This window comes from Crinia signifera, chromosome 5 (assembly GCF_055691185.1).
Source record: "Crinia signifera chromosome 5, ASM5569118v1, whole genome shotgun sequence".
Taxonomy (NCBI): Eukaryota; Metazoa; Chordata; class Amphibia; order Anura; family Myobatrachidae; genus Crinia; species Crinia signifera.
This window is the reverse complement of record NC_139221.1, coordinates 21,128,825-21,156,235: the sequence shown is the minus strand read 5'-3', so window position 1 is coordinate 21,156,235 and position 27,411 is coordinate 21,128,825. Positions and strand designations below refer to the sequence as shown.

Below are 27,411 nucleotides of genomic sequence, written 5' to 3'. Positions count from 1 at the left end.
ATTTTTCATGCACTCATGACCAGTCAACAGTGTAGTCACACGTATCGACAATAAAGTTCTGCCATAGCTGCCCTATGGTCCCTGCTTCTGGCATCCGATACTGCTGCGGCAATACCACCCATAGTGTCCTTTGGGTTAACATCTCAATATTTCCTCATTGTCTACATGATGAATGCCAGCATTATCAATATTGAAATTTGACAGTGTTGACATGATGAATGACGACATTATGTTAATATGGTCATTTAGTATCCAAGGCAGGAGATGGGTTTTCCCACCCCTAGCCACGCCCCTGCTCTGCAGTAACCAATGAGCGATAATGAATCAATCAATCCATGTTGACATTTGGGTAAATAAAACGTGAAAAACTCATGTCGATCTTTTGCCTGTCGACCTTCTCATTCTGACCTAATGCTTGTATCGACATTCCGACGCTGTTGACCTGTAGCCATGTCAACATATTTCAGGTGTCGGCCTAAGCCCTGTCAACTTTCACTGGTTGACCCAATGCATGTAGACCTAAATTGGGTCGACCCAATGACCCACACACACACAATTTTTTAGGAAATAAAATAGTGTTTGAAAGATATTTGAAGAAAAAAAAAAAAAAAACTAAAACTTTTTTTTCCTGTTGACAGATCATTGAATCTGTTACAAAGCTACATTCTCAAAAATGACCACAAGATGTCGCTGTCCCGACGCAGTCCGTACGCCACCGGGGCAGCAGAAGCAGCAAAAGCACGTCCCCCGGGCACCCTGCACCCCCCGCACCGGGCTGCATTGTATGACTGCCCCCCGCACACCCCCTGCCCCCGCACTCAGGTTACTATGTACCCCTCCTGCTCTCCCCGGGTCTCCCAGCCCCACCCCGCGGGGGATCAGGAGGGAGAGAGCGAATAGTTGGCACTGAGGCTATTTCCGAGTTGCACGGAGTCCCCGGGTGCAGTCCTGGCTGGCTGGCTGCGGGCATGCCCCAGGGATGGCGGTAGCGGCGGGCGCCCGGGCGCAGAGGGCCGGCTGGCTGGAGGTGCTGGTGCGGGAGCGCTGGCACAAAGTTTCCGCCAACTTATGGGAGGACTCCCTGGTGCTGAGCGGGGAGGAGGGCGCCGGCAGCGGCATGACCAACGGCTCCTACCGGGGTCCCACCGAGCTGGAGCCCGGCAGCCCCAAGGGGGTCCGGTCTGCCCTCACCGAGCTGCCGGAGCAGGTGCCCGAAGCCATCGGCAGTAAGAAGAGGGCGGTGCGGGTGGTGAAGCAGGAGCTGGGGGGGCTGGGCATCAGCATCAAGGGGGGCAAGGAGAACAAGATGCCCATCCTGATCAGCAAGATCTTCAAGGGGCTGGCGGCGGACCAGACCCAGAGCCTGTATGTGGGGGATGCCATCCTGTCTGTCAATGGCATGGACCTGAGGGATGCCACCCATGATGAGGCGGTGCAGGCGCTGAAGAGGGCTGGCAAGGAGGTGACACTGGAGGGTGAGTGCAGCATGCTGGGGGTGCTGTGGGCAAGTCCTGGGGGTCACCTGTACGGCGGGGTCACCTGTACTGCAGAGTTACCTGTACTGCGGGGTCACCTGTACGGTGGGGTCACCTGTACTGTAGAGTTACCTGTACTGCGGGGTTACCTGTACTGCAGAGTTACCTGTAATGTAGAGTTACCTGTACTGCGGGGTCACGTGTACTGTAGAGTTACCTGTACTGCGGGGTCACTTGTACTGTAGAGTTACCTGTACTGCGGGGTCACCTGTACTGTAGAGTTACCGGTACTGCAGAGTTACCTGTACTGCGGGGTCACCTGTACTGTAGAGTTACCTGTACTGCGGGGTCACCTGTACTGTAGAGTTACCGGTACTGCAGAGTTACCTGTACTGCGGGGTCACCTGTACTGTAGAGTTACCGGTACTGCAGAGTTACCTGTAATGTAGAGGTACCTGTACTGCGGGGTCACCTGTACTGTAGGGTTACCGGTACTGCAGAGTTACCTGTACTGCAGAGTTACCTGTACTGTAGAGTTACCGGTACTGCAGAGTTACCTGTAATGTAGAGGTACCTGTACTGCGGGGTCACCTGTACTGTAGAGTTACCGGTACTGCAGAGTTACCTGTACTGTAGAGTTACCGGTACTGTAGAGTTACCTGTAATGTAGAGGTACCTGTACTGCGGGGTCACCTCTACTGTAGAATTATTTGTACTGTGGGGTAACCTGTACTGTAGAGTTACTGGTACTACGGGGTTACCTGTAATGTAGAGGTACCTGTACTGCGGGGCACGTGTACTGTAGAGTTATTTGTACTGTGGTGTCTCCTGTACTGCGGGGTAACCTGTACTGAAGAGTTACATGTACTGCGGGGTCACCTATACAGCACAGTTACCTGTACAGTGGGGTCACCTGTACTGTGGGGTAACCTGTACTGTAGAGTTACCTGTATTGCGGCATCTACTGTACTGTAGAGTTATTTGTACTGTGGTGTCTCCTGTACTGCGGGGTAACCTGAACTGAAGAGTTACATGTACTGTGGTGTCTCCTGTACTGCGGGGTAACCTGTACTGAAGAGTTACATGTACTGCGGGGTCACCTATACAGCACAGTTACCTGTACAGCGGGGTCACCTGTACTGTGGGGTAACCTGTACTGTAGAGTTACCTGTATTGCGGCATCTCCTGTACTGTAGAGTTACTCGTTCTGTTGGGTAACCTGTACTACAGGATCTCCTATTCTGGGTTCTTCCTGTACTGTGGGGTCTCCTGTATTGCAGTTACTTGTGTGGTGAAGTGTACTGCAGGGTCTCTTGTGCTGTAGAGTTACCTGTACTGCAGGGTCTCCTGTGCTGTAGAGTTACCTGTACTGCGGGGTCTCCTGTACTGCGGGGTCTCTTGTATTGTAGAGTTACTGTACCTGTACTGTGGGATCTCCTGTGCTGTAGAGTTACTGTACCTGTACTGTGGGATCTCCTGTGCTGTAGAGTTACCTGTACTGTGTGATCTCCTGTGCTGTAGAATTACTTGTTCTGTGAGGTCTCCTGTGCTGTAGAGTTACCTGTACTGCGGGGTCTCCTGTGCTGTACAGTTACCTGTACTGTACTGCAGAGTCACCTATAATGCTACATCTTCTGTAGGACATGGGTCTCCTGTATTGGGGTGTCCCCTGTACTGCAGGATCTCCTGTATTGGGGTGTCCCCTGTACTGCACTCTCCTATAATATATAGTTTCATGTACTAAGGTCTCCATTACTCTTGAGCCTCCTGAGTTGGGGGTCCCCTGTACTGCATAGTCTCCTGTATTGGGGTGTCACACCTGTACCTGGGACCGCTTATGCTACAAAGTCTCCCATAACTCAGACTCCTGTACGGTGGAATCTTATTTATTGGGGTCTTCCATTGTGCAGGGTCCCCAATATTGCAGATGCTACTGTACTAGTGTCACTTATAAGCCTTTCAGACATACACGAAAATCCCGGGTGTTTTCACATGAATGCGCCCAAACCCGGGACTAGCGTATGTCTGAAAGGGTATACCCGGGATTTCACTCCCGTATACTCTCCACCTGCAATTGACCAGGGTTTTTCCCGGTATTTAACTCCCGGGTATAATACCCGGCTTATGTCTGAATGGGTTTACCCGGGTTTTTCAGTTTTAAACATGTGATGTTGCTTTTTTTTTTTGCTGCTGGGTCGTGTCCCATTTGAATGATGAAACACTGAAATGCTTGAAAATCCTAGCTTATGTTTGAAAGGGGTATACCCGGGTTTTCCTGGATTTGAGGTGTAGTGTGAAAGGGGGTCTGTTACTAAAATCCCGGGAGTGACCTGGGTTGAAAATCCCGGGTAAACCTGGCCAAAATCCCGGGTAGTATGTCTAAAAGGGGTATTAGTATTTACTGTTTGTCCGCAGAATGACACTTCTACATTAAAGATGTTCCGCAGCAGCTGCTCCTGCAGGCGGTCACATTATCAGTACACGCTGCTGTCACATCTGCTTCCTCTTCCACCATCAGGAAACAGCAATTCCGTGGTGTGTCCCCCTGTAGGGTGCTGTGCGGTATGATACAGGACACAGTAATGGAGATCCTGACACTATCGTCCTATGACATGTGTGTACATTGTGGTAATTATACTGGTGACAGAGCAGATTGTGGGGACATTGTACATCGGATCAGTCTGTTAGGGGGGTAATCACTGACGGGTAACTGTCCTGCACCCATCTATGGGTGTGAGGAAGCATTTGGGAAGTTATTGGAGTAGTCACCTCCTTGTTTGCCGATCAACATTGGAAATAAAGATTTACAGTGTAGCAAATGTATAATTACAATTGGTATTTGTTGCTGTAATTGCCTTGTCCATTATCACTTCAGGTTCCTAACTCCACCAAATACTGTACCTGTATTCTGTGCGCTGAGGTTATATCACTTCACAGAGCTTTATTGTCATTAACAAAACAAGACCATAATGTATACAACACCGTGGGCGGGATGCACTAACGCAAAAATGCAGTAAAAACCCCATTATTGGGGTTTTACCGCATCTTGGTATGATCTAAAACCCAATTGCAAGGTTACCGCAACACTGGCGATATCCCATAGAAGCCTATGGGCTTCTTATCGCGACCTCTGCTGCCCCGCACTGACCCCTGCGGCTCCCCACCTCACTTGTGTCCAGGCAGCCTCCTGCTGTACTGCCCGGACCAGTGACCTCCGCCTCCCTAGCCCCGTACTTCCACTTCCGGGTGCAGGGAGGAGGAGGCGGAGCCGGCAAGATGAATTGCCAGGTTGCTCGGCCAGAGTTATCATTTTTGGTGCTTCCACACTGCACCTCGGCCCGGGTTGGTACGTCATCAACCCGGCAATAACCCGGGGCCGAGGTGCAGTGTGAATGATGTATGAGTATGGAAGGATTGTGTGTGAGCGAGAGAGACATTATTTTTTGACACTCTTACCTGCAGTCCAGGTGCCCCAGAAATCTGTGTGGTAGGACGTAGCTGTAATTAGTTTGATTGTGTCTAGGTGGATTCCAAAAGGGCTTCAGGCACAAGGTCGACACTGGGAAAAATGTCCACATGAGTTTTCACGTTTTTTGTTGTAAATGTCAACCCCTGCGCACGCGGCCCTCTTATAAGTATGCCGCTTCTTCTCGCCATGCTTCCGCTCAGGTGCCTCAGTCCACTATCCCTATGCTCGGCTCATCTTATCATTCCATATTAGGGTCTGCATGGATTGTAAAGTATTCAAAAGTCCCAAAAAATAGTGAAAAACTCATGTCGACACTTTCATGTGTTGACCACAGGCATGTCATCCTTATGTTTATGCTCACCTTTTGTCTATGTCGATATTGTGCATGTTGAACATGTGTACTGAGCAATATACACGGTCCTGATGGGTTATTAATACCTTGGCAGTGCCAGGCTGGCACAGATGCTCCGTTACCCATCACTGTGTGTTTGGTCCGCAGATGGCTGCCATCTCTCTTTAAGTAAAATATTAAAATACGACTGTACTCTCACCATGATACCCATGCCCGCCATCTTGGCTCTTAGTTTCTTGTGTCTGCAGCTTGACAAGATCCTGACATAACGAAAAGTCTCACAACCAGTTGGTCCTAAAAATCAGAAGTCATAATACGTTTGTATTAAACATATAATTATAAATGCGAGGGTGATAATGTCCAGCTAATCAGCCCCTAGCTGCCATTTTTCAAACACAACCTATAGCGGGACAGTTAGGAGCTAATTGTCTGGACGTTTATCGCCCTCGCATTCTCGCTTTTTCAGGCTTAATACATCTGCCCCATTGTGGGGAGCCGTTAGCAGCATTGAGAGCTCGTTTCTGTGGGATTTAGGTTCCCAAGGTTTTGACTTTATCAGTCCAGAGGTACTACCAGGTACAATTACTAAAGCTTTTAAAAATGAAGGTGTTTTTTCCCATAGCAACCAATCTATCGTATGTTTTCTAGGAAATGATAGACATACTCTGTTTGGTTGCTATGGGAAACATCACTTCTTTTCATTTGTAGAAGCTTTATTAAATTACCTCTAAGAGGAAGATTCCATTCCATTAGCCACAGGATTTATTCAATTAAGTGCCAGAGGTCGTACTTAGGGCCCACATACACTGGGTCGATTTGTCCTAAGGGCAAGTCTGACCAGTTTGCCCAGAGCCCCCCAGCAGCTCCCCGGGAGGCTCACATGCCATCTGGCACTTGATTTGCCATTTGCCAATCAAGTCCGGCTAGTCCTTTCAAAATATTTAGCAGCCGCATCCCGCCGCCCGGCAACATGCCGCTATAAGCTCCAGCCGCTGCTCGGACGGACCCCTCTGCCCACCCCCTGCCATCACCACCACCAGCTGGCCGGACCCTGCTGCCCGCTGCATGGGGAAGGAGGTCCCAAGTCGGATGGTCGGACGGCCACTAGGTCCAACCACCGGTTCTCGTCTGATGCGCACGGGACTGTGCATCGGATCTGAGGGGACATCAAACGAAGCCGATTTGGGCTGACTTCACGGGCCAATTCGTCAGAATCAGCTCAGTGTATGGACACCTTTATGGTAACGTGGACCTTTCCTGGCAGCCTCAGCAGCTGGTAGGATGAATCTGCCCCCTTTGGGGCTTACCGCTTGGGGACACCCATAGATTGTGATCACTTAACCCAGAATGTCTGGGTTAGTGTGCGTTGGCCGCAGGTTTACAGCAGGGGGACATTGCCTAATAATTGAATTCAACATTTCCCTGTAAATACCACATCTAATTGAATCTGCCCCTAAGTAGGAGATTACATTAGGTGTGACATTTGTGCTGAGACTTGTACTTAGTACATTACTTTTATACAGATCCTGGCGGAGATGTCCTAAGCTTTGGAGAATAATGAAGTAGCAGACAAGCAGCTCCTAACTGCCATGTTACAGGCTGTGTTTAAAATATGACAGCTGATTGGTTTGTACTTTATCTCTCCACTTCAACTCCGAAAATCAGGACCTCTTCTGCATCTGGATGTCTGAGGGCGGTGTTAGATCCATTGGTGGAAGCACTTGAGTGAAAGGGATCCCGTTCACAACACCGTCTGCAGCTGTGGACATAGGAAGCGTATCCCAGGCTGCTGGCTCTGTGTTGGTGTGTGTGCCCGGGCACCTGTTATTAATTATGTGTTATTTATAACCAGCATTTGTTCTGCTGGAAACAAACCGCATTAGTATTTGTGTGCTGCTTATAGGGGCGGTGAGCGGGGATAAAGAAACCATTTCGATAAGAACTTTATTTCACTAACTCCGGAGATCTGTGGAAAAAGTATATAAAAAGCGTTCTGTGTTCTTACCGTGTTTTATTCTCACATATTTTGAAATTAATTTTTTATTTTTTTAAAGTGTGGGATTTTGACCCTGGTAAAATAAATACCCCCCCTCACCTTCCCAAACCTGTACGAGTAATCAGTTTTCATTCGATCACCCTGCACCTTTCAAAATCTATGCAGTTCACCTTTCCTGTATGGGGCGTCGCGCTCTGCTGTGGTGTTCTAGCACAGTTTGGTCTCTATCCCTCTGCTGAAATACAGCCTGTGGTCATTGACATGGAGCGTTTTTGTGTTTTTGTTTTTTTAATTCAGTGGGGTAAATTTGATTATCTGCGCTTTTAATAGCACCGGGAGTTCTCGCTGCTAACGCCTCCTAGTGGCTTTCTGCTCACACCGGTCCTGAGGTGCGAGCAGAGATCTGACAAAACAGGGCGATAATGCTGTTTCCAGCCCTAGTGTGATGCAAACAGCATCGCCGCGGGGCACTTAAGTCGGAAATTACGGTACTCGCGACTAAACACCCGCGAGTGCCGGCATTCACCAGCTTAGCTTAGCGCTGCTTAGCTATTAACAGCATGGAGAATAGAATTGACGCCAATGTTTCACCCCCAGTCAGAACCTAAAATAAGGTAGGGTGTAACTGTTACTTCCCTGCTGTTGTAATCCAGGGGTAAGTAAAAAGTGGCTGCTACCATACTCTGCTATCTGAGAAACCTGCATCTCTCTCCAGCTGTTGTGGAACTACAAATCCCAGCATGCCCTGCCAGCCTCGGACGTGTATTTGGATTTGTAGTACAGCCAACAGCCAGAACTTCCTTTAACGTAGCCAGTGTCTAATACATATGACCTAAAGGCTTAACAGTATGATCATGCTGGGAGTTGTAGTTAACCAACCTTTGCCAGGTATTATATCATATTTATAAGGTGACTCACCGACTAGGCAATTGGAGCATGCTGGGAGTTGTAGTTCAGTCATTACTTCTAGACAATACTAATATCATACTCATTAGGTTACCCAGGATTCAGCAATCTGAGCATTCTGGGGGTTATAGTGCTCTAATAAATGTTTCCTAGACAGCGCCCATATAATTTTCATAAGCTGGTCTAAGGACAGGAGTCGGCATGCTGGGAGTTGTAGTTCAGTAATAGCTTTCCAGAATATTGTACTCAATAGGCGAGCCAGGAATCTGCCTACAGGAGTTATACAGTAGTTCTCTAATAACTATCATTCTTATAAGCTGACCCGAGGACAGAACTCTGCATGCTGGGAGTTGTAGTTCAGCAATAGCAGTTTGGCAGATAATAAACATCAGGTATACGGGTGTGTTCCGCAGGGATTTCCGTTCCGTGGTCCCGAGTGCTTTGACCGTTGTCCCATAGAATGCAGCATCGCTGGTGTACAGTTTGTGCATTATTTGATGCTTTATAGTGTTACAGTATTTGCCTTATTAGGAAGAATTTGTCCCATTGAGTCAGATGTATCTGTAATAGTTACACCGAGGGGAACTCCATTTGTCACGGGACAGCTGTTGGTGGTTCTACCAGTGGTGTAGTAAGGAACCACCCGGAGCCCCCGCTGCACATACTTCTCATGTCTGATCACCCACTGAAATACCAGCCTTACTAGGATGCGCTGGCGTCTTCATCAGAGCACATGGTAATAGAAGATACACAGGAAGCCTCCAATGCCAAGCATTGTGTAATATACATCATCGCTGCACATATATAGCGAGCACTGCTGGTACATGTATATAAAGTACTGGAGGCAGTGGGGGTACAGGGAGCAGAGACGCAGGCAGTGGGCACCTCAGGGCAGAATCACACCCAAGCCTGCAATAGATTGGGGCATTGCTGGTACTTTCAGGGGGTGATCTTTCTTTGTGGGTGGAATGAAAGGAAGTCACGGCTGGTAAAGGAAGGTGACAGCGGCTTCATGTCAGGGCAAGGAGAAGGATGAATTGGAATTATACACTTGGTATTGGGAAACCAGTGAATGAGCCGGCCAGGTAGGAAGGGTTATAGGGAAATTATTCACACCCGTGTCTGGAGATTGCAATAGAAGATGAGAGGAGTGTGGGAGGTGAGGGAAAGCACCAGGGGTGGGGATGATGTAACTGTGGGGGAGATGTATCAAACCTACTAGAGGGGACAAGTGGAGATGTTGTCCATTTCTTATAGAGTGATAAAGTGGAGAGAAACAATGTCCCAGCCAACCAGCCCCTAACTGTCATGTTACAGGCAGTGTTTGAAAAGTCACAGTTAGGAGATGGCTGGCTGTATTCTTTCTCCAAGCTTCGATACATCTCCCCATTGTTACTGACAAACTTCCACAGCAGTACAGAGTGTTTGTGCAAATGCATTCTATGTGCCTGCGTTCCCACGGTTCAGCGCCGTTCGCGGCCCTCCATCCCCGCAATGAACGTTCCGAGTCCCGTCCGATCATTTGAGAATTAGTCCCTATGTACATAGTCCAAGGGGTGCATCATACTAATATGTAAGGCTCATACTGACAAACTTAAAGGGCCATACACACTGGGCAACTTTGAGCTGTAAGCCCCTCAGTTTACTGGTCTGTGCTGCTTTCAGCTGGAAAGTCGCCCAGCATGTACTGGGCAGCGGTGAGAGCAGATCCCGCATCATCGCTGGTCTGGCCGCTCATCTGCTGGTATTACCAGCAGATGAGCGGCGGAGTGGACAGCTTTCCATAGCGGTTCGCTTTGGACAGCCATCCACCCCAGGGAAAATCGCTAAAATGGACAAATAACCGCTCAGTGTGTAATGACCAAAGTTTCTTCCAATTCAGAACTTATTGTTACCCTGGAAGTTTTTGTTATGCTTTTTGATATTAGATTGAGTCCCTCCACCCAATGCATTAATAACGGGTCTCGCTCCTTTGTCAGCGACAGATCCCCCCCCTTACATTGCTCCTAACTGTTATTCTTTTTAAACAGTCAGTATCATGGCAGTTAGGGGGTGGCATGCATCAAGCATCGCAGTTTCAGTGCGACACGTCCCTCCACTGATGGCATGCAAAGCAGCAGCATTTATTAACCCCATATTCATGAAGATTTGCAATCGAAACCTTAAAGGACTTCCAGGGGGACCCCTGGGAGGGATCCTACTGGTCCCTCTCCTTGAAGTCTGTGGTAAGAAGCCATAGGCGGGAACAGTGCATACGGGGAAGGCAGTCAAGTCTACGAAGCAGCATTTCCTGAAGTTTGGCCGCATTTGTGAGGACAGTGCATCTCGTACCCCATGTCTGGATAGTGTTAATAGTAAAGTCACATTAAATACAGACACGAATGAAATCAAATATAATAATGATGTCATACATTCCACTAACTGATTTCTTGGTGCACTTGCACCAGGAGACGACGCAATGCAGCTTTCATCGATAAAATCAAGGGATTGCATGTGATATTGCGTGTTTATGCAGTACGGAGTACAGCGTGTGCGGTGCAGGTCTCAGGCACGCCGGCGTGTCCCTGCTTGCACGGTGCCGTTTATAAGCTGTGGAGCCGGCCGGTGATGAATAGGAATGCTGAGCATCCTCTTCCCTCGGCATTGTGAATGGGACTTTGTACGCCGTCGCCCTGTCTCTTTATATCATGTCATAGCCTGCCAGGCCGTCCCGGCTCTCCATCCACCGACTCCTCATTGTGCTGCCAGTGAGGGGCTCAGCGGAGCAGAAACGGAGCTCTTTCTGACAGGATTATTCTTTAGCCCTTATTCTGGTTCACTCGCAAAGGCAAATTCCTTGTCAAATGGACAAAACCATGTGCACTGCAGGTGGGGCAGATGTAACATGTGCAGAGAGAGTTAGATTTGGGTGAGTTATTTTGTTTCTGTGCAGGGTAAATACTGGCTGTTGTATTTTACACTGCAATATAGATCTCACTTTGAAGTAAAACCCCACCCAAATCTAACTCTCTGTGCACAAGTTACATCTGCCCCACCTGCAGTGCACATGATTTTGTCCATTTGAGAAGGAATTTGCCTTTGCGAGTGAACCAGAATAAGGGCCTTTGTTCTGCCTCGCGGACCAGCCCTGTTCCATAACATGATGTAAAAGTGACGTACCGCTGATACCTTGCACCTGATGTAGATCTCCGCTGCATAACCTGTAACCCTTTATATATTGGTGACACTGCTGACTGGTGGTGAGACGTATCAGACATTGGAGAGAGAGAGATAAAGTACTGACCAATCAAATCCTAACTGTCATTTTTCAAACATAGGAGGCAGATGTACTAAACCGTGGAGAGATATAAAGTGAGTGGAGATAAAGTGCCAGCCTATCTGCTCCTTAGGGCCACGTCACAGGTTGTGTTTGAAAAATTACAGTTGGGGGATGATACTTTTGTCCCCCCCAGGGCTTAGTACCACTGCCCCACTGTGTGTACAATGACAGTTAGAAGCTGATTGGCTGGCACTTTGTCTCTCTCCACTTTATCATTCCTCAAGGCTTAGTACATATCCTCCTGAAAGTCTTTTAGGAGAGTCGATGTGAACTTTTGTGTACAGTCCGGCTTGCCGCCTCTGCGGCGGTTGGCTTGGTGGTGGCAGCAGGAAGTAGCTGGCCCATCCGCGTGTGCCAGGATTGGATGGAAGACAATGACTTGGTTCTCATGTCTAGACCTTGGATCTTCAGTCGCGTATGCTGCTGATCCTCCCGGCCAATCTCCATCAATCTTACAATGGAGCGTTCCTCATTAAAATGTGTTAAAAAGAAAGCTCACGATTTGAGTAGAGGCGGTGGATATGGATCATACGGTTGAAGGTGAATAGTAAGCTACAAAAGGTCAGCAGTGGATAAATGTCAACACTAGCAAGATGTTGACACTTCACAGCCACCCACTTGCAGCACCTTGTAACCGTGCGTTTTCGTGCGTCTTAAAATACAACAACGGTCGCACCATCTAAACTCGCACCAGTCTGACAGCAGGTGCCGCCCTCCATCCCTGTTCCTATGGAAGCCGCTGTAAGTCTTTGCGAGCAGCCACTTACCTCCCTGGAACGCTCACCGAAAGCCACAGACCCTGCACCAAAACCTGCTCCGCATCTCCGCGTGTTAACAACCGGGACTCATGCGCCGTTTGCGTCAGTAGCACAATGTATGGTGACACTGCAGTACTGTAATTTATCAAACGCCGGTCTGCGTAGTGTAACACTCTCTCTCAAGGCGGCGCTTCCCCCGCTAATTTCTAGCCCAGCCGGAGAGGGATCTCACAATCCCTTCCCAGCTAGCTGTAGCTGGACCTGATGTCCATGGGTATGGTCATTGAGTCTACCCTACTTAGGCCCGGCCTTCGGACCCGCTGGGCTTTAGGCGACTGTCCCGGTCGCCGAGCGTTAAATCTGGCCCTGATTGATAGGTTGCTATCTCTCTGTTATATACCACATCCGCACTGTGTGATATAATTCCTTTGCACGGCTGACATAGATGAATATTTCCTATGCAGCACTAGTGTGCTGTCTCCTTGCTGCGTGTGCGCCCGGGGCAACAAGCCGTTTGTTTGCAGTATAACCTGAATATCTACTCTGCTTATTACAGTCGTCACACAGATAATGACTTGTGTGTTTAGTAAGTATTATTCTGTTTCCAGTATACACATCTATCCTCTGCACTGACGTACGGCGGCCATCGCTACAAAAGCCACGACGTCACGTGACCTGCAGTCTGCAGGGGACCGAACCTCCGCACAATGAAGGGAGCCTCTAAAATATCAATTCAGCATGTTTGTAGTACTGTATATCCCGTTATGGATCTCTATTCGGACGGGGCTCCCATTTGCCATTTGTTCTTCTAGTTGGAGGTTTGCAAAGTTTTCCATCGACATTAAAAGAATCTGCTTTTGAATAATTATTTAATACTATTTTTAACAATTTCAAATAAATGATTAAAAAGTCACATGACAACAGCGCCCGCCCCTGATTCGGCCATCATCTTTGTACCTTCAGCGATGTACCCCTTATCACAAGCGTAGGCAGAGCAATCAGTGGTCTCCCTGCTATATTTGCCCTCCTCCCCCCAACTGTTATTGTCCAGCTGGCACAGGAGTCTGGCGGGCATGCAGATACCCCCCCTCCGCCCGCAGCTGTGATACACACCTCTGATCCCCACCGGTGATGTAAATGTGTCAGTAGGTTCCCAGGAATATGAAGAAGCAGTTAGCGTCTTGAGTTATCCTGCTCCCCCCTGCCACTGGCTGTAACTGGTAGCAACCTGTGAGATGGCAGCTAGAATCTGATTAATCGTATACATTGACCATTGCGGCTCATTTGTGGTTCGACTTAGCCGCGTGCGCACTCTACCAAAACTCAATTAACTACGAAACCGTTGGGTTTGGGTCCATCACAGATGTATCAAACTCCGAAAAGTGATAAAGTGGATAGTGATAAACAACCAGCCAATCAGCTCCTGACTGTCATTTTTCAAACCCACCTTTTAAATGGCAGTTAGGGGCTGGTTGTTCATCATTCTACACTTTCTCACTTTTTAAAGCTTGATACGTCTGGTCCAGTGTGTTATAAAATATACAATAAGCATAGACGAGGATTTGTATTTGAGTCCTCATATGAGTATTGTGTAAGATGCCAGTGGGAGGGTGGCGCGTGGAGAGGCCTTGATTTGTGCACCCAATAAAGATAAATTATACAGCTCACAGGTGAATGAACAGATACTACTGGTGTCCCAGCCTCCAGTTCATTAGCACCTGTGAGTCACAGTCCCTGGCAGTGCGGCTCTCCCCGGGCACTCACATAGCGTTTTCATTTTGACTATTATTTTTACATTCCTGACCTCATTCATGAAATCACTAGTTGTTCACAATATTATTAATTGCCCCCAATACTTTTCTGGGGCACATTATTATTAGTTACCGCCAATCCCCCTGTGTGACACTTGTCACATTATTAGTTACCACTGATACCCCTTAGGGCATATAGGGCCTTATTCTTTTTCACTCTTTCTGACCAATTCCTTCTTAGATGGACAAAACCATGTGCACTGCAGGGGGGCAGATGTAACAGGTGCAGATAGAATTAGATTTGGTGAGTTATTTTGTTTCTGTGCAGGGAAAATACTGGCTGCTTTATTTTTACACTGCAATATAGCTCATACTTTGAAGTAAAACCCCACGCAAATCTAATTCTCTCTGCACAAGTAACATCTGCCCCACCTACAGTGCACATGGTTTTGTCCATCTAAGAAGGAATTTGTCAGAAAGAGTGAACTAGAATAAGGCCCATAATAACTCGCATAATAAGATTCCTAGATATTATCTGAGCACATCCATTCATCCATGTTTGAAGAATTGAAATTCCAACGTGTGGTTTTCAAGTTTGTTTTGGCTGCCCTTAGAAGTGTATGTCATTGCAAACACGCACACGCACACACACACACACACACACACACATCCTGATTCTGATTTAAGGTGCGGTTGAAGTTGCTATTTACAAGTAGACTCCGCCTGCTGCAGCCATGATCCGATCCTAGGACACCGCATCGTATCTCTCTCCCACCATCGGGTAGCTCACAGCACTCATGGGGATGTGCAAGTCGCAAGTCCCCATGTTAATACTGGCTGCTTTTGCATGTGGCCGGCAAATGTTGGGCAGTTTTATTTTTACGCTGCCTTTAGATTTCAGTTGTACAACCCCTTACCCTAATCTGACTCTCTCTGCATGTGACATCTGCCCCACCTGCAGTGCACCAGGTGCACAGTTACTGGCGCCTTGTACCAGGGTTGTTTTTGTGCATGTGGAGAGGAGGGTTAGAAAAGTAAGTGTAGGGGTCCGCCATACCTGTTACTAGTCATTGGTACATTATATTGTTTGTATACAATAGTAATATTGCTGAACCGCATCTTCCATACATATTACTGAGCGATATATAATGATATTACTATAGTGTTCATTCTAGCACCCGCTATCTTTGAAAATGCTTGCAGTTCCACTTCCCTGCCTGGGGTGTCGCTGTCTGCTATGGTGGTTCTAGCACAGGTCTGGTAGGCATATCAGTGCTGATATACAGACCACACTGTGCTAGAAGCACTACAGCAGACAGCGACACCCCAGGCAGGGAAGAGGTACTGCATGGGTTTTCAAAGATAGCAGGTGCTAGAATGAACACTATTACTAGGCGAGCATGGGACAGAACCATTGTGGTTAAAAAAAAAAACCCTTAAAAATAATGTGTGCACCTCCCAATAACGAATGTATTACTAACCGCCCCTCAGCCGACACGTAATGCTTCTAGAATAGTCTGTGCAGGCTGTAGTGTGACTAGACGACTGACGTACAGTATACAAGTGTTTAAGGGAATCTACTCTGGATTACACACCTCCGACATTGTGTAATTATCTAGTGTTGTAAAGGGTTCTCATCATATCTGTGACTGGGAACACACCCCGTTCCTGTCCTCGGGCCTAACTACTAAGAACTCCCATCTCAGCTGAGAATACAGGCGGAAAATACTGACAGAACTATTATATAGACCACCCCGATGCACCCGCGAAGCAACGCAATTTAGCATTGTGTGTTTCCTTACATGCTGCTCATTGTGGCACCTGGTGGATTGACATCGGGCCTATGTTCTCCCATATTGTATTGTCAGGTAGTTTCCTTGCATATGAGTCACTGTTATGTGGGGTAGTTCACTTGTGCTACAGCAACATACAAGGACCGCAGCTCACGTACAAACAAAATTACAAAGTCCCATCACCATAGCCGCCAACATATTAGGAATAAGATCACGTAGCCAAATAATAGAATAATGAAGGTTAATGAGACTTTTTTCCCTCTCTTCAGAGTAATAAAATGGCCGCTGCAAATTCTCTCAGTCACACCACAATTTTGAAGAACGACTGTCGCCCACTTTGAGGTCTTTCTAGAATGCAATAGAGAAATGAGAGACAGAATCTGATTGGTTGTTATGGGCAACATCACCTAAAGGCCCCTATACAGTAGTACGATATGGCCCTTTTTCACCCGATTTCGCCCCATTGGCCCGATATATCGTGTGATTAGTGTCATATCGGATCAGGAGATCGCCATGGCTGCCACAAGGATCTGTCGTATCCTGAGGCAGTGATTGGCGCTGCGTGCGATACATCGTATGCAAGAGGACGGCAAACAATGGGGTAAATTTACTGAGATGGGTGTTCTTTTGAAGTTGGGATGTTGCCCGTAGCAACCAATCAGATGCTATCTATTATCTTCTAGAAGGTGCTAAATAAATAAGTAGAATCTGATTGGTTGCTATGGGCAACATTACATTTTCAGTAGAACACCCATCATGGTAAATTGAACCCTATGTATCGTATGCAAAATGGCCGCATAATAATTATTTCAGCATCAGGTTAGGTTGCTGTGCAGCTGTATACTAGGCCTCAGGTGAGCTCTGTGTCTGATGGCAGATTCTCTAACAAACAGGCCATTGTGCCCCAGATCACATACCAGTCATACCACGCTGGATCAGAAATATCTGCCAGCCTTACGACCCTGTGAATCAGGTCAATTGTTTTGGGTTATATCAGTGACCACATAGGTAGACGGAGGGAATTTCTGCTCCATAGCGGTGCAATTCTGGCCTGTGAAGGGTGCGACATCGGGTTAAATTGGGTGCTGTTTGCTGGCATTTAAACGCGTTGGAACGGCACCCGAGCGGCACCCTTCGCAAATAATAGGATTGACCCCATAGTATGTTACTGGTTGCCTATAGCAACATCCCATCTGAAATACAACTCCCATCTTAGTAAATTTCCACCATTAGATCCTAATTTACCCAGGCTGGGTTTGAAAGAGGACAGGAGCTGTTTGGTTGGTACTTTATCTCTCCACTTTATCTCTCTCCATACTGTGATAAATCTACCCTTATATGCTCATGATAAATGCATAAAGAATAGCTCTGTTCTTATGATCTGAATTCCGCATGATTTTGTATAATACAGATGTCCGCCCACTCAGAATAGATATCTATGCAGGTAGACATCCCTCAAAGCAATTAAGCCCTTTCAATTCTTAAGAATGAAATCTTGGAAATGGGGAACCGCTCTCTGAGAGACGGCGGTGACGGTGTGAATTCACTGGGAATAATCAGGCGCTTTGACAATGAGCTGATCCTTCAATATAAGCAGCTGCCTAGGTGTGAGGGCAGTCACTCCCCACTAGTAGAAAAGACAAAGGTACTCGCACAAGGCGGGTTTAGGCTGCGCTTGTGTCAATGAATATGACAAAATGTGTATGAAAAGTACAAATTTTACTGTTTAAAATGCATATAAATACAATTTTACATACGTAATAATAAAATGTAACCGCTCTCTGAGAGCCGCCGGTAATGGTGTAACCGCTCTCTTAGAGCCGCCGGTGACGGTGTAACCGCTCTCTGAGAGCCGCCGGTGACGGTGTAACCGCTCTCTGAGAGGTGACGGTGTAACCGCTCTCTGAGAGGTGACGGTGTAACCGCTCTCTGAGAGCGGTTACACGTCATCAACTTGTGTGTGTGTGTGTGGGGGGGGGGGGGTAGTGAAGGCAGCAGTGCTGGGCAATCCCCTCCAATATGGCCGCCAGACACACGATGGAAACAGGCAGGGACCAGGAGACAGGTCAAAGGGAGCCCACAGAGTGATCGGGGTCTTCAGCCACTCAGGGGTCTCACCCACCAGACACCCTCCCTCACCTGTGCCAACCCCGCACCTGCAACACCCTAATGCACCCACGCCATCTCCCTGCCCCCGGACCTCCTCAACCCGTACACCTACACACAGCCGCGGCAACACCACACCCGTCCATCCCCCACTCACAGTGCATCCATCCCTCCTCAACCCATAATCACATCCGCTCCAACACTCACTGCACCCACGTGACTGCCCCTCACTGAAATGGTGCACCCCCACACCACACCAACCCACATGAGCCACCCCCGCACCTGCAAATCCACCCACAGTATCCCCACACACGCCACTTCCCCACCCACATCACCCCCAAGCACCTTCCCCCACCCATGGCACCCTTGCACCCCCATCCTCACCCACCGCACCTTCACCTTCGACACCACGGCGCCCACCCCTCCACCACCCGCAGTTCCCCCGCATCCACCTGCATAAACACTGCACCTGCCCCTCTCCATCCCGCAGTATACCCATATATATATATATATATATCGGAGTCCCTTACGATGGTGTGAAGAGCGCCCTTAGGGCGAAATGAATCACCTAATGCTATATAGCAGGGGTAGGTAACATGGGGCTGCCCAGCTGCTGTGGAACTAAACATTCCAGCATGCCCTAACAACAAAACATTGAATCTGAAGTGACAGGTCTGCCAGAATCTGGTGAAATTGGGTCCAAATCGCCATGAAAGTAGATCCTGGGCAGAATCATATGGTATACTAGTTGAAAGACAGTCAAAATGGCACCTACAGGCTTCTAAAGGGTATCGCCATCTTTTTCTGGTGATATCCCCCGCAGCGGTACCCCGGCATGCGAGTTTTAGTGCATCCAAAAATGCGGTAAAAACTCGATAATGGGAGTTTATTACGCATTTTCGCGTTAGTGCATCCCGCACACAGCCTATAAAATGGAATTTAGGAGCTGATTGGCTAGTACTTTATTAGTACTGGTGCTTTATTAGTACATAGACCCCATAGTACTAGCCAACTGGACCCCAACTGCCATTTTTCAAACAGACTGTAATATGGCAGTTAGGTTCATTTCTAAGCACATTACGCCTGAATGTCCTTTATTATAGAGGCATCCCAAATGGATTAGAAGTTATTATTATGATTTAAATAGTGCCACCCATTTACGCAACACTGTACAGAAAATATTTGCCACGCCTTCCCATTGAAGTTTAGTGTAGAATGAAATTCCTAATATACCAATACCTGCGCTAATGTTGTCATAATCCAGCTCACCTATCCGTATGTCTCTGGTGTGTGGGAGGAAAGACATGTCTAAGCCTCACTCGGCTGGAAGTGTACTCAGTGCTGGGAGGCAGTAATGCTAACCACTGTGCCAGAAGTTCTTGAGGACACTAAATTGATTGTTATAGAACCATTCCTGCTTCCATTCTGATGTTATAGTAATAGATATATTATTCTTTCACAGGGCCGGCACCACCACTAGGCAAATCTAGGCATTTGCCTAGGGCGCCGGCCACTGGAGGGCGGCATTTCGCCCCCACCGTGCCGCGGGTGTACCTGTCCTGCGGCTGTGTATATAAAGCTTGCAGCGGGGGGTCCCTGCAGTCAAAAAATAACGAGCGCTATCCGCCTGGCTACGCGAAAGCGCTTCTGTTGTGGAAACACTGAGATTCAGCCAATCAGCGTGCGCCGTGCGGCCAGTGTTTTCACAACAGAAGCGCTTCCGCGTAGCCAGGCGGATAGCGCTCGTCATTTTTTGACTGCAGGGACCCCCCCCCCCCCCGCTGCCGCCGCCGCAAGCTTTATATACACAGCGCCGCTCGACAGGTACACCCCCCCCCGGCACCGGGGCGCCCCCACCCCGACTCGCCTGGGGCGCTTACAATGGGGCACATTCAGAAGTTTAGCCAATGTTAGGCTGTTTTTTTCGTAAGGGCTCCCAACTTTCTATTTTCCCAAAACGGGACCTACTGCGCCGAAGGTCCGAACAAGGGGCGGAGCTTTGATGCGGGTGGACGTGGCCTAGCGACGCCACCACCATATTAAGCAATTTTGGGGCGTGCCCAGGGCTCCCCTAGTGACTGGGCAGCCCTCGTCCCCTGTAATCGGGACAGTTGGGAAATATTGGCTTGCTTACTTTGAGCAACACCCTGCAGCCAGTGGCACTACTATATAGATATAAATCTAAAGATATTTTGGTGCATCGTTTTGTGTGTACGAGTGATCTGCCGGGAGCCGCTGTCGATTTACAGCTCAGTGGGCGGGTGCATGCAAATGCATGCACCCGACCACTTGTGATGTCAGTCCCAACGGATCGGGCAGCTTAACACAGATCGGCCTATGTTAATTATCATATTATTTGTAAAAGGTGATTTTTTTTTCATGACTCTCCCTTCATACTTAACCAAAATCGATAAATGAGGTACCATTTGAAAGATTACAATCTTCCCTTCTGACGAATTGTTAATTTACAATTGCACATTGTCTTGTTGTTTTCAAATCAACGTTCAATACAGTGTTGGGGCGTCACATACCAACCCACTGGAATTATGCATGTCCCGATGCATTGCATATCAGGTACTTGTTTCCTATATGGGCGCCCACGATTTTGATCGTGGGCATCGCAAGCAAAAAAATCGCGTCCGTCGCGTGCTGACAAAAAAACGCATACGATGCGACCGACGCGATTACCGCGATTTTACATAGGGAACAATGTTAAATGTCCCAATTGACCCGATTTCACATAGGGAACAATGTTAAATTGCCCCCCCCCCCCCATTGTTAACGCCACTCCACGATCAACGTCAACCCGAAGCGTGGCGAGCGCAGCGAGCCCGCGAGGGGCGGCGGTACGCGTCCTCCGACCTTTTCATACCCCTACTTTCCACTAGGGCGTGGAGTGAGAATAGAATAGTGTGGCGAGCGCAGCGAGCCACCGATCCCGAAGCGTGGCGAGCGGACGCGGACACCTGTGAAGCCCGCAAGGGGATGTGGATACCTGTGAAGGTATACGCGGGGCTCGCTGCGCTCGCCACGCTTCGGGCTCGGTGGCTCGCTGCGCTCGCCACACTATTCTATTCTCACTCCACGCCCTAGTGGATAGTAGGGGTATGAAAAGGTCGGAGGACGCGTACCGCCGCCCCTCGCGGGCTCGCTGCGCTCGCCACGCTTCGGGTTGACGTTGACCGTGGAGTGGCGTTAACAATTGGGGGGGGGGGGCATTTAACATTGTTCCCTATGTGAAATCGGGTCAATTGGGACATTTAACATTGTTACCTATGTGAAATCGGGTCAATTGGGACATTTAACATTGTTCCCTATGTAAAATCGCGGTAATCGCGTCGGTCGCATCGCATGTCATTATAATGGCATACGATGTACACGCGATACAAGAAACAAAGAGATGACAGATGGTACGTGGCGCAATGCTGCCTTAGGTTGCCAATCCCTGAAGATACACCTTTACTTCAAAGTACAGAAATTTCAAAAAGATGGAATATCAAACCAGTGGCGCAATGAGTAATACTTAAAGTTTATGTGTCCAGACTCTTCCCGGTGTGACAAACGATGATGCTCCGGTAGGTCGGGTTTATCCAAGTGAAGGTGATGGACGTGAAAAAATATATAATAAACAACAATTAGAATCCTATGTGTGTGACTATTTATTATAAACGCTCAATGGCGTGGTATTATTTATATATATATGGAGAGCGTTTAGATGCCCCTTAGGCGTACCAAAACTCACGTGGGTTCAAGATGGTAATCCTCTTATAAAGGTTTCTTTACTTGGTTGGCCGAAGGGGGATGTAACTTCTCCAAAGCAATATGTTGCATAAATCGTGAAGATTCCGTGATAACTCGGAAAAATAGAAAAGTGTCTGAGATCTAGGGTCTCAAGTACATATAGGTGCAGTAAATGGTGTGAGGGCTGTGTAAGTACAAAACCTAGACAGCGTACCTCACTTACTTTGAAGCAAAGAGGAGATACACATATAAAGGTATCTTTATATATTGGGGGAAAGCGTACCCCTACTCACGATGTTTCGCGGGATTTTCAAACCTATAAAGGTTTCTTTTCCTGTGCAGTATCTCACTGGATGAATATTATCAATAGACGACTGGATCTTGGTGTTTTCACAGTTTGCTCAGGGAAAAAGAAAATTTATCTGAGAACTATGGTCTCATCATAGATGTATATAATAAATGATGTGAGGGCTGTATAAGTACGGCAGAGCTTAAACAGCGTACCTCACTTACTTCAGAAGGAAGGAAGGGTACACATATAAAGGTATCTTTTGTAGGCTAAAAATTGAAGGCGTACCCCTACTCACGAGTTTTAAGGGGTTTTCAAACCTATAAAGGTTTCTTTTCTAGCACGGTGTCTCACTGGTTTGGTATCATTGATGAGATGTGGGACTCACAGGTTTTCAATTTCAGTGTTCCCAGGTGCATAGAATGTAAAGAGATTTTACCAATATGAGGAAATATCCTTTTAGGTTTACTATAGATGTTTTCCACGCTATAGTATAATATAGTAGCGTACCTTACTCACCCCTTTTGGTAGGGGGCAGAAAGCCCATAAAGGTTTCTTTTATCCCAAATATCAGAAGGCCAATTCAAGGTTAAAAATTCCACAAAATTTAATAGATAAAATGGTACAGAAGTCCCATGGGCAGTTCATGAGGACATACAAAAGAACAAAGGTTCACAGGAGATGATCCAAAAAACAATTTCCATAAAAAGATTATTTAAAAAAACAACAAAAGACTTTAAAAAGGTTCAATATACATACATCCGGAAGTGTGGCTGCTCACTTATCTCTGGCACGATCAACGCGTTTCGGTCTTGATGACCTTTATCAAGATATCTTGATAAAGGTCATCAAGACCGAAACGCGTTGATCGTGCCAGAGATAAGTGAGCAGCCACACTTCCGGATGTATGTATATTGAACCTTTTTAAAGTCTTTTGTTGTTTTTGTTTTTTTAAATAATTTTTTTATGGAAATTGTTTTTTGGATCATCTCCTGTGAACCTTTGTTCTTTTGTATGTCCTCATGAACTGCCCATGGGACTTCTGTACCATTTTATCTATTAAATTTTGTGGAATTTTTTACCTTGAATTGGCCTTCTGATATTTGGGATAAAAGAAACCTTTATGGGCTTTCTGCCCCCTACCAAAAGGGGTGAGTAAGGTACGCTACTATATTATACTATAGCGTGGAAAACATCTATAGTAAACCTAAAAGGATATTTCCTCATATTGGTAAAATCTCTTTACATTCTATGCACCTGGGAACACTGAAATTGAAAACCTGTGAGTCCTACATCTCATCAATGATACCAAACCAGTGAGACACCGTGCTAGAAAAGAAACCTTTATAGGTTTGAAAACCCCTTAAAACTCGTGAGTAGGGGTACGCCTTCAATTTTTAGCCTACAAAAGATACCTTTATATGTGTACCCTTCCTTCCTTCTGAAGTAAGTGAGGTACGCTGTTTAAGCTCTGCCGTACTTATACAGCCCTCACATCATTTATTATATACATCTATGATGAGACCATAGTTCTCAGATAAATTTTCTTTTTCCCTGAGCAAACTGTGAAAACACCAAGATCCAGTCGTCTATTGATAATATTCATCCAGTGAGATACTGCACAGGAAAAGAAACCTTTATAGGTTTGAAAATCCCGCGAAACATCGTGAGTAGGGGTACGCTTTCCCCCAATATATAAAGATACCTTTATATGTGTATCTCCTCTTTGCTTCAAAGTAAGTGAGGTACGCTGTCTAGGTTTTGTACTTACACAGCCCTCACACCATTTACTGCACCTATATGTACTTGAGACCCTAGATCTCAGACACTTTTCTATTTTTCCGAGTTATCACGGAATCTTCACGATTTATGCAACATATTGCTTTGGAGAAGTTACATCCCCCTTCGGCCAACCAAGTAAAGAAACCTTTATAAGAGGATTACCATCTTGAACCCACGTGAGTTCTGGTACGCCTAAGGGGCATCTAAACGCTCTCCATATATATAAATAATACCACGCCATTGAGCGTTTATAATAAATAGTCACACACATAGGATTCTAATTGTTGTTTATTATATATTTTTTCACGTCCATCACCTTCACTTGGATAAACCCGACCTACCGGAGCATCATCGTTTGTCACACCGGGAAGAGTCTGGACACATAAACTTTAAGTATTACTCATTGCGCCACTGGTTTGATATTCCATCTTTTTTAAATTGATGTACACGCGATGGGCGCCCAGATAGGAAACAAGTACCGCATATCATGAGGAAACAATAGAACCATAATAATAATCATATTATTTTTAGAAGGTGATTTTTGTCGAGAATCCCTTTTTTCCCCTTCACACTTATTCTTTAAAATGGTACCTCATTCATTGATTTTGGTTAAGTTCTCCGCTTCTGACGAACTGTTCATTTATTGTATTGTTTGTTTAAAAATCGAAGTTAAAAATTGACCTTTCCGCAGTAAGCTCCATCACCCCACTTTCCCGCTGCCCTGGATACGCTCAGTGGAAACGCTCAGCGTATATGGTCAGTGTATATGCTCAGTGTATGAAAAACATGGTTTTCACACACTAATAACACTACCAGCACTGGTACACATGTCCCCCCCCCCCCCCCCCACACACACACACACACACACCTGACACCTAAAACAGAGAGCCTGCAGGACACGCCCATGCGACACATGGCCCCAATAGGCACCCGGCTTCGGGCAGCCCCGGAACTCTGTGCAGCTGCAGCAGCACGAGTGCACATGGACCTCAATACAATACATAAACGGGGCTGGGTACTAAGAGTTGGGGCATACAAAGGCAGTGGGAAGAAAGGCTGCTTACCTTCCGGACCTCAGGTGCAGCCAGCAGTAGGGATCGTAGCAGAATCCTCTATACACAGGCCCTAATACGTCCTTCCCTGTTTCTGCAGACAGGTCGCCCAGAGACCTGTCTCTCCGGACCCATCTTCTCTAATAAGAGGGGAAGGGCTCCTCCCGAGGTATTCCTAAAATGTAAGGAAAAAGAAATACAACGTACTTGGTGGCCTGTGCGAATATTACGATCCCTTTTTCTCCATTCTTAACCAAAATCCATAAATGAGGTACCATTATAAAGATTTCGTCCTCTGCTTCTGATGAACTGTTAACTTACAATTCATTTTGTATTTTATGTTTAAAAATCCTGGTTAAAATTGACGCTTGGCCCTAGTGTTCTTTCCCTGAATGCGTCGACACGGCACGGCTAATTGAGCCCACACACGTAGAGATTTTGGGGCATTTTCTAAGCAATCTCACTAAATCACATAGAAAATGCCCCTACATCGATCCATGTGTATGGGCCATAGAGATGCGTTGCCCCGAGTGTAACTTTAGCCGGCGATTAATATCCAGCATGCTGGATATTATTCGGTCAGGACCAGTGTTCTCACCGGATAACACTGGCACTGACACATCACTGTGTGCTAAGCAATCTTGCTGAAGCATTCTGAGTGGTCTAGCATTGCTCAGAACGCTTAAGGACCCTTAAGATGATCAGTTTTTCTCGGCTACTCGAAATGGCTACAAATAACCGGTTCTTCTTTCATCCTGCTACAAACCACCAACCTCGCTATAAAAGGAGTCGTCTTTTGTTCACGTGAAATTTCCGTATGGGCCACCTAGTTATTAATATTGTTTGTGATACTAGGGTATGTTGTGTGATGCTGCTGTTTGATGGGACTTTTGTTAATTGTGTCTTCTGAGGATTATTTGTGGGATGATTTTATTGGATGGTGCACTCTGGGGTTAATGCCCTGTGCGTTTTCGTTTGGTTTGTGTGTTTGATTCTTGGCTTTTGATGATGTTTGATGTTTTCATTTAAATCCATGTTCCTTTCCAATTAAAAGTCCAGCCATTTAATAATGTCAGTGCATCACCTCCAGAGAAGCAGGATACAGTGTTATAATGTTCCGGCATGCTGATCTTTGTTATATAATCTTTGTTATACATTGTACAACGTTACTTATTTGCTGCTGGCTTGTGTGCGAACGTGGTTTTTTCTCAGCATAAATTGGGAACTGCTATAGGTGACATAGGAACAGGCCTGTGTTACTGGCAAACTACATACAGTACATAGTACGACAGAGCGCTATGTTCTGCCTTAACGCACCAGGAAACTGCGAGCATTTGTGTTGCTGACAGTGACTGTCTCAGCACGTGTCAGGTATGACAGGAATGTACAACCTGTGCAGGTGAGGTAGCATCTGTCCTACGCGAAGTGAACTTTGTTACCTGTAATATACTACTCGCTGATTAGCCATTTACTGGCTGTTTGTTATTGCGTACCTCATGGGGAAGGGAGGTTTTACTGAGGGGGAACGGGATCAAAGCTTGGAGAAGAGATACCAATCAATCAGCTTCTGTATTTTTGCAGGCTGGGGGGCCTGATGTATTAATCCTTAAAAAAAGATAAATGATGCCCCTTTCAGACCGCACTTAAAAAACTGTATTTTGCTAATTTTAACAGTTTTAAAACAGTAATCTGTGCGGTCTGAAAGGTGCAGAGTGATTTTACCGTTTCCCCCCCAAAAAAACGGTTTTTGGAAACGGTAAAAAAGCAGGGTCCTACCCGTTTCAGACCCGTTTTTTTTTTTGCGGTCTGCACGGGTCTGAAACGGTATTTAGGACCCCACACTGGTCCCCCCTCCCCTGGTACCTGGGCAGCTCGGTCCAAGGCAGCCCCCCCGGTACCTGGACAGCCAGCCGGTAAGCCAGGTAACATGTGTCCATGCCTCGCTGTGAACAGGGGAGCCGGGATCAGATGCTGCATTGTGCGGAGTGCCTGCCCCCTGCAGCCCGTATCATCAGTCCCGGACCGGGGCCTCGTCTCTCCTGCTGCAGCGAGGCATGGACATATGTTGCCTGGATTACCGGCTGGCTGTCCAGGTACGGGAGGCGGGCTGCCTAAGACCGCACTGGCTTTGACCCTGTATTTGAAAAGTTTAAAAAAACGGGTCTGCCAGGTACACTGAAACGGGATTATGTAAAAAAAACGGCATTTATACGGTACTATAGCGTTTAAGAGATGCGGTGTGAAAGGGGTTTTACCTGGCAGACCTGTTTTTGGAAACGTTTTCAAATACAGGGTCAAAGCCAGTTATGCGGTCTGAAAGCAGCATGAGAGGGTTATAAAGGGTTACAAATGCCCAGCCAATCGGCCCATAAATGTCATTTTTAAAACACTGCATGTACTGTGGCAGTTGGGAGCTGATTGTCTGGGTGTTTATCACTCATTATCACCCTCGTGTGTATCTCTTTTTAAGGCTTTAAAATGGCGAAAGCTGATTGGCCATTACGTTATCTCTCTCTACTTTATAGCTCTCCGAGGTAAATCTGCCTCTACATATTTATCAAAATATAGAAAATCACAAATTGCCATCATATATTACTATAGTACTGATTATTACCAGCTATA

The 27,411-nt window shown here is 46.9% G+C and overlaps 1 protein-coding gene across 1 annotated transcript in view; it reads left to right on the top strand.

Moving 5' to 3' along the window:
* Positions 1 to 717: 717 nt before the first annotated feature.
* The window catches only part of SNTB1 (syntrophin beta 1), a 114,036-nt gene continuing 87,342 nt past the window's right edge, over positions 718 to 27,411 (top strand). The window contains exon 1 of the mRNA XM_083186747.1: positions 718 to 1,475. Within this exon, the coding sequence (XP_083042873.1) occupies positions 980 to 1,475 (496 nt within the window). The 5' untranslated portion in view covers positions 718 to 979. The remainder of the gene's footprint in view (positions 1,476 to 27,411) is intronic.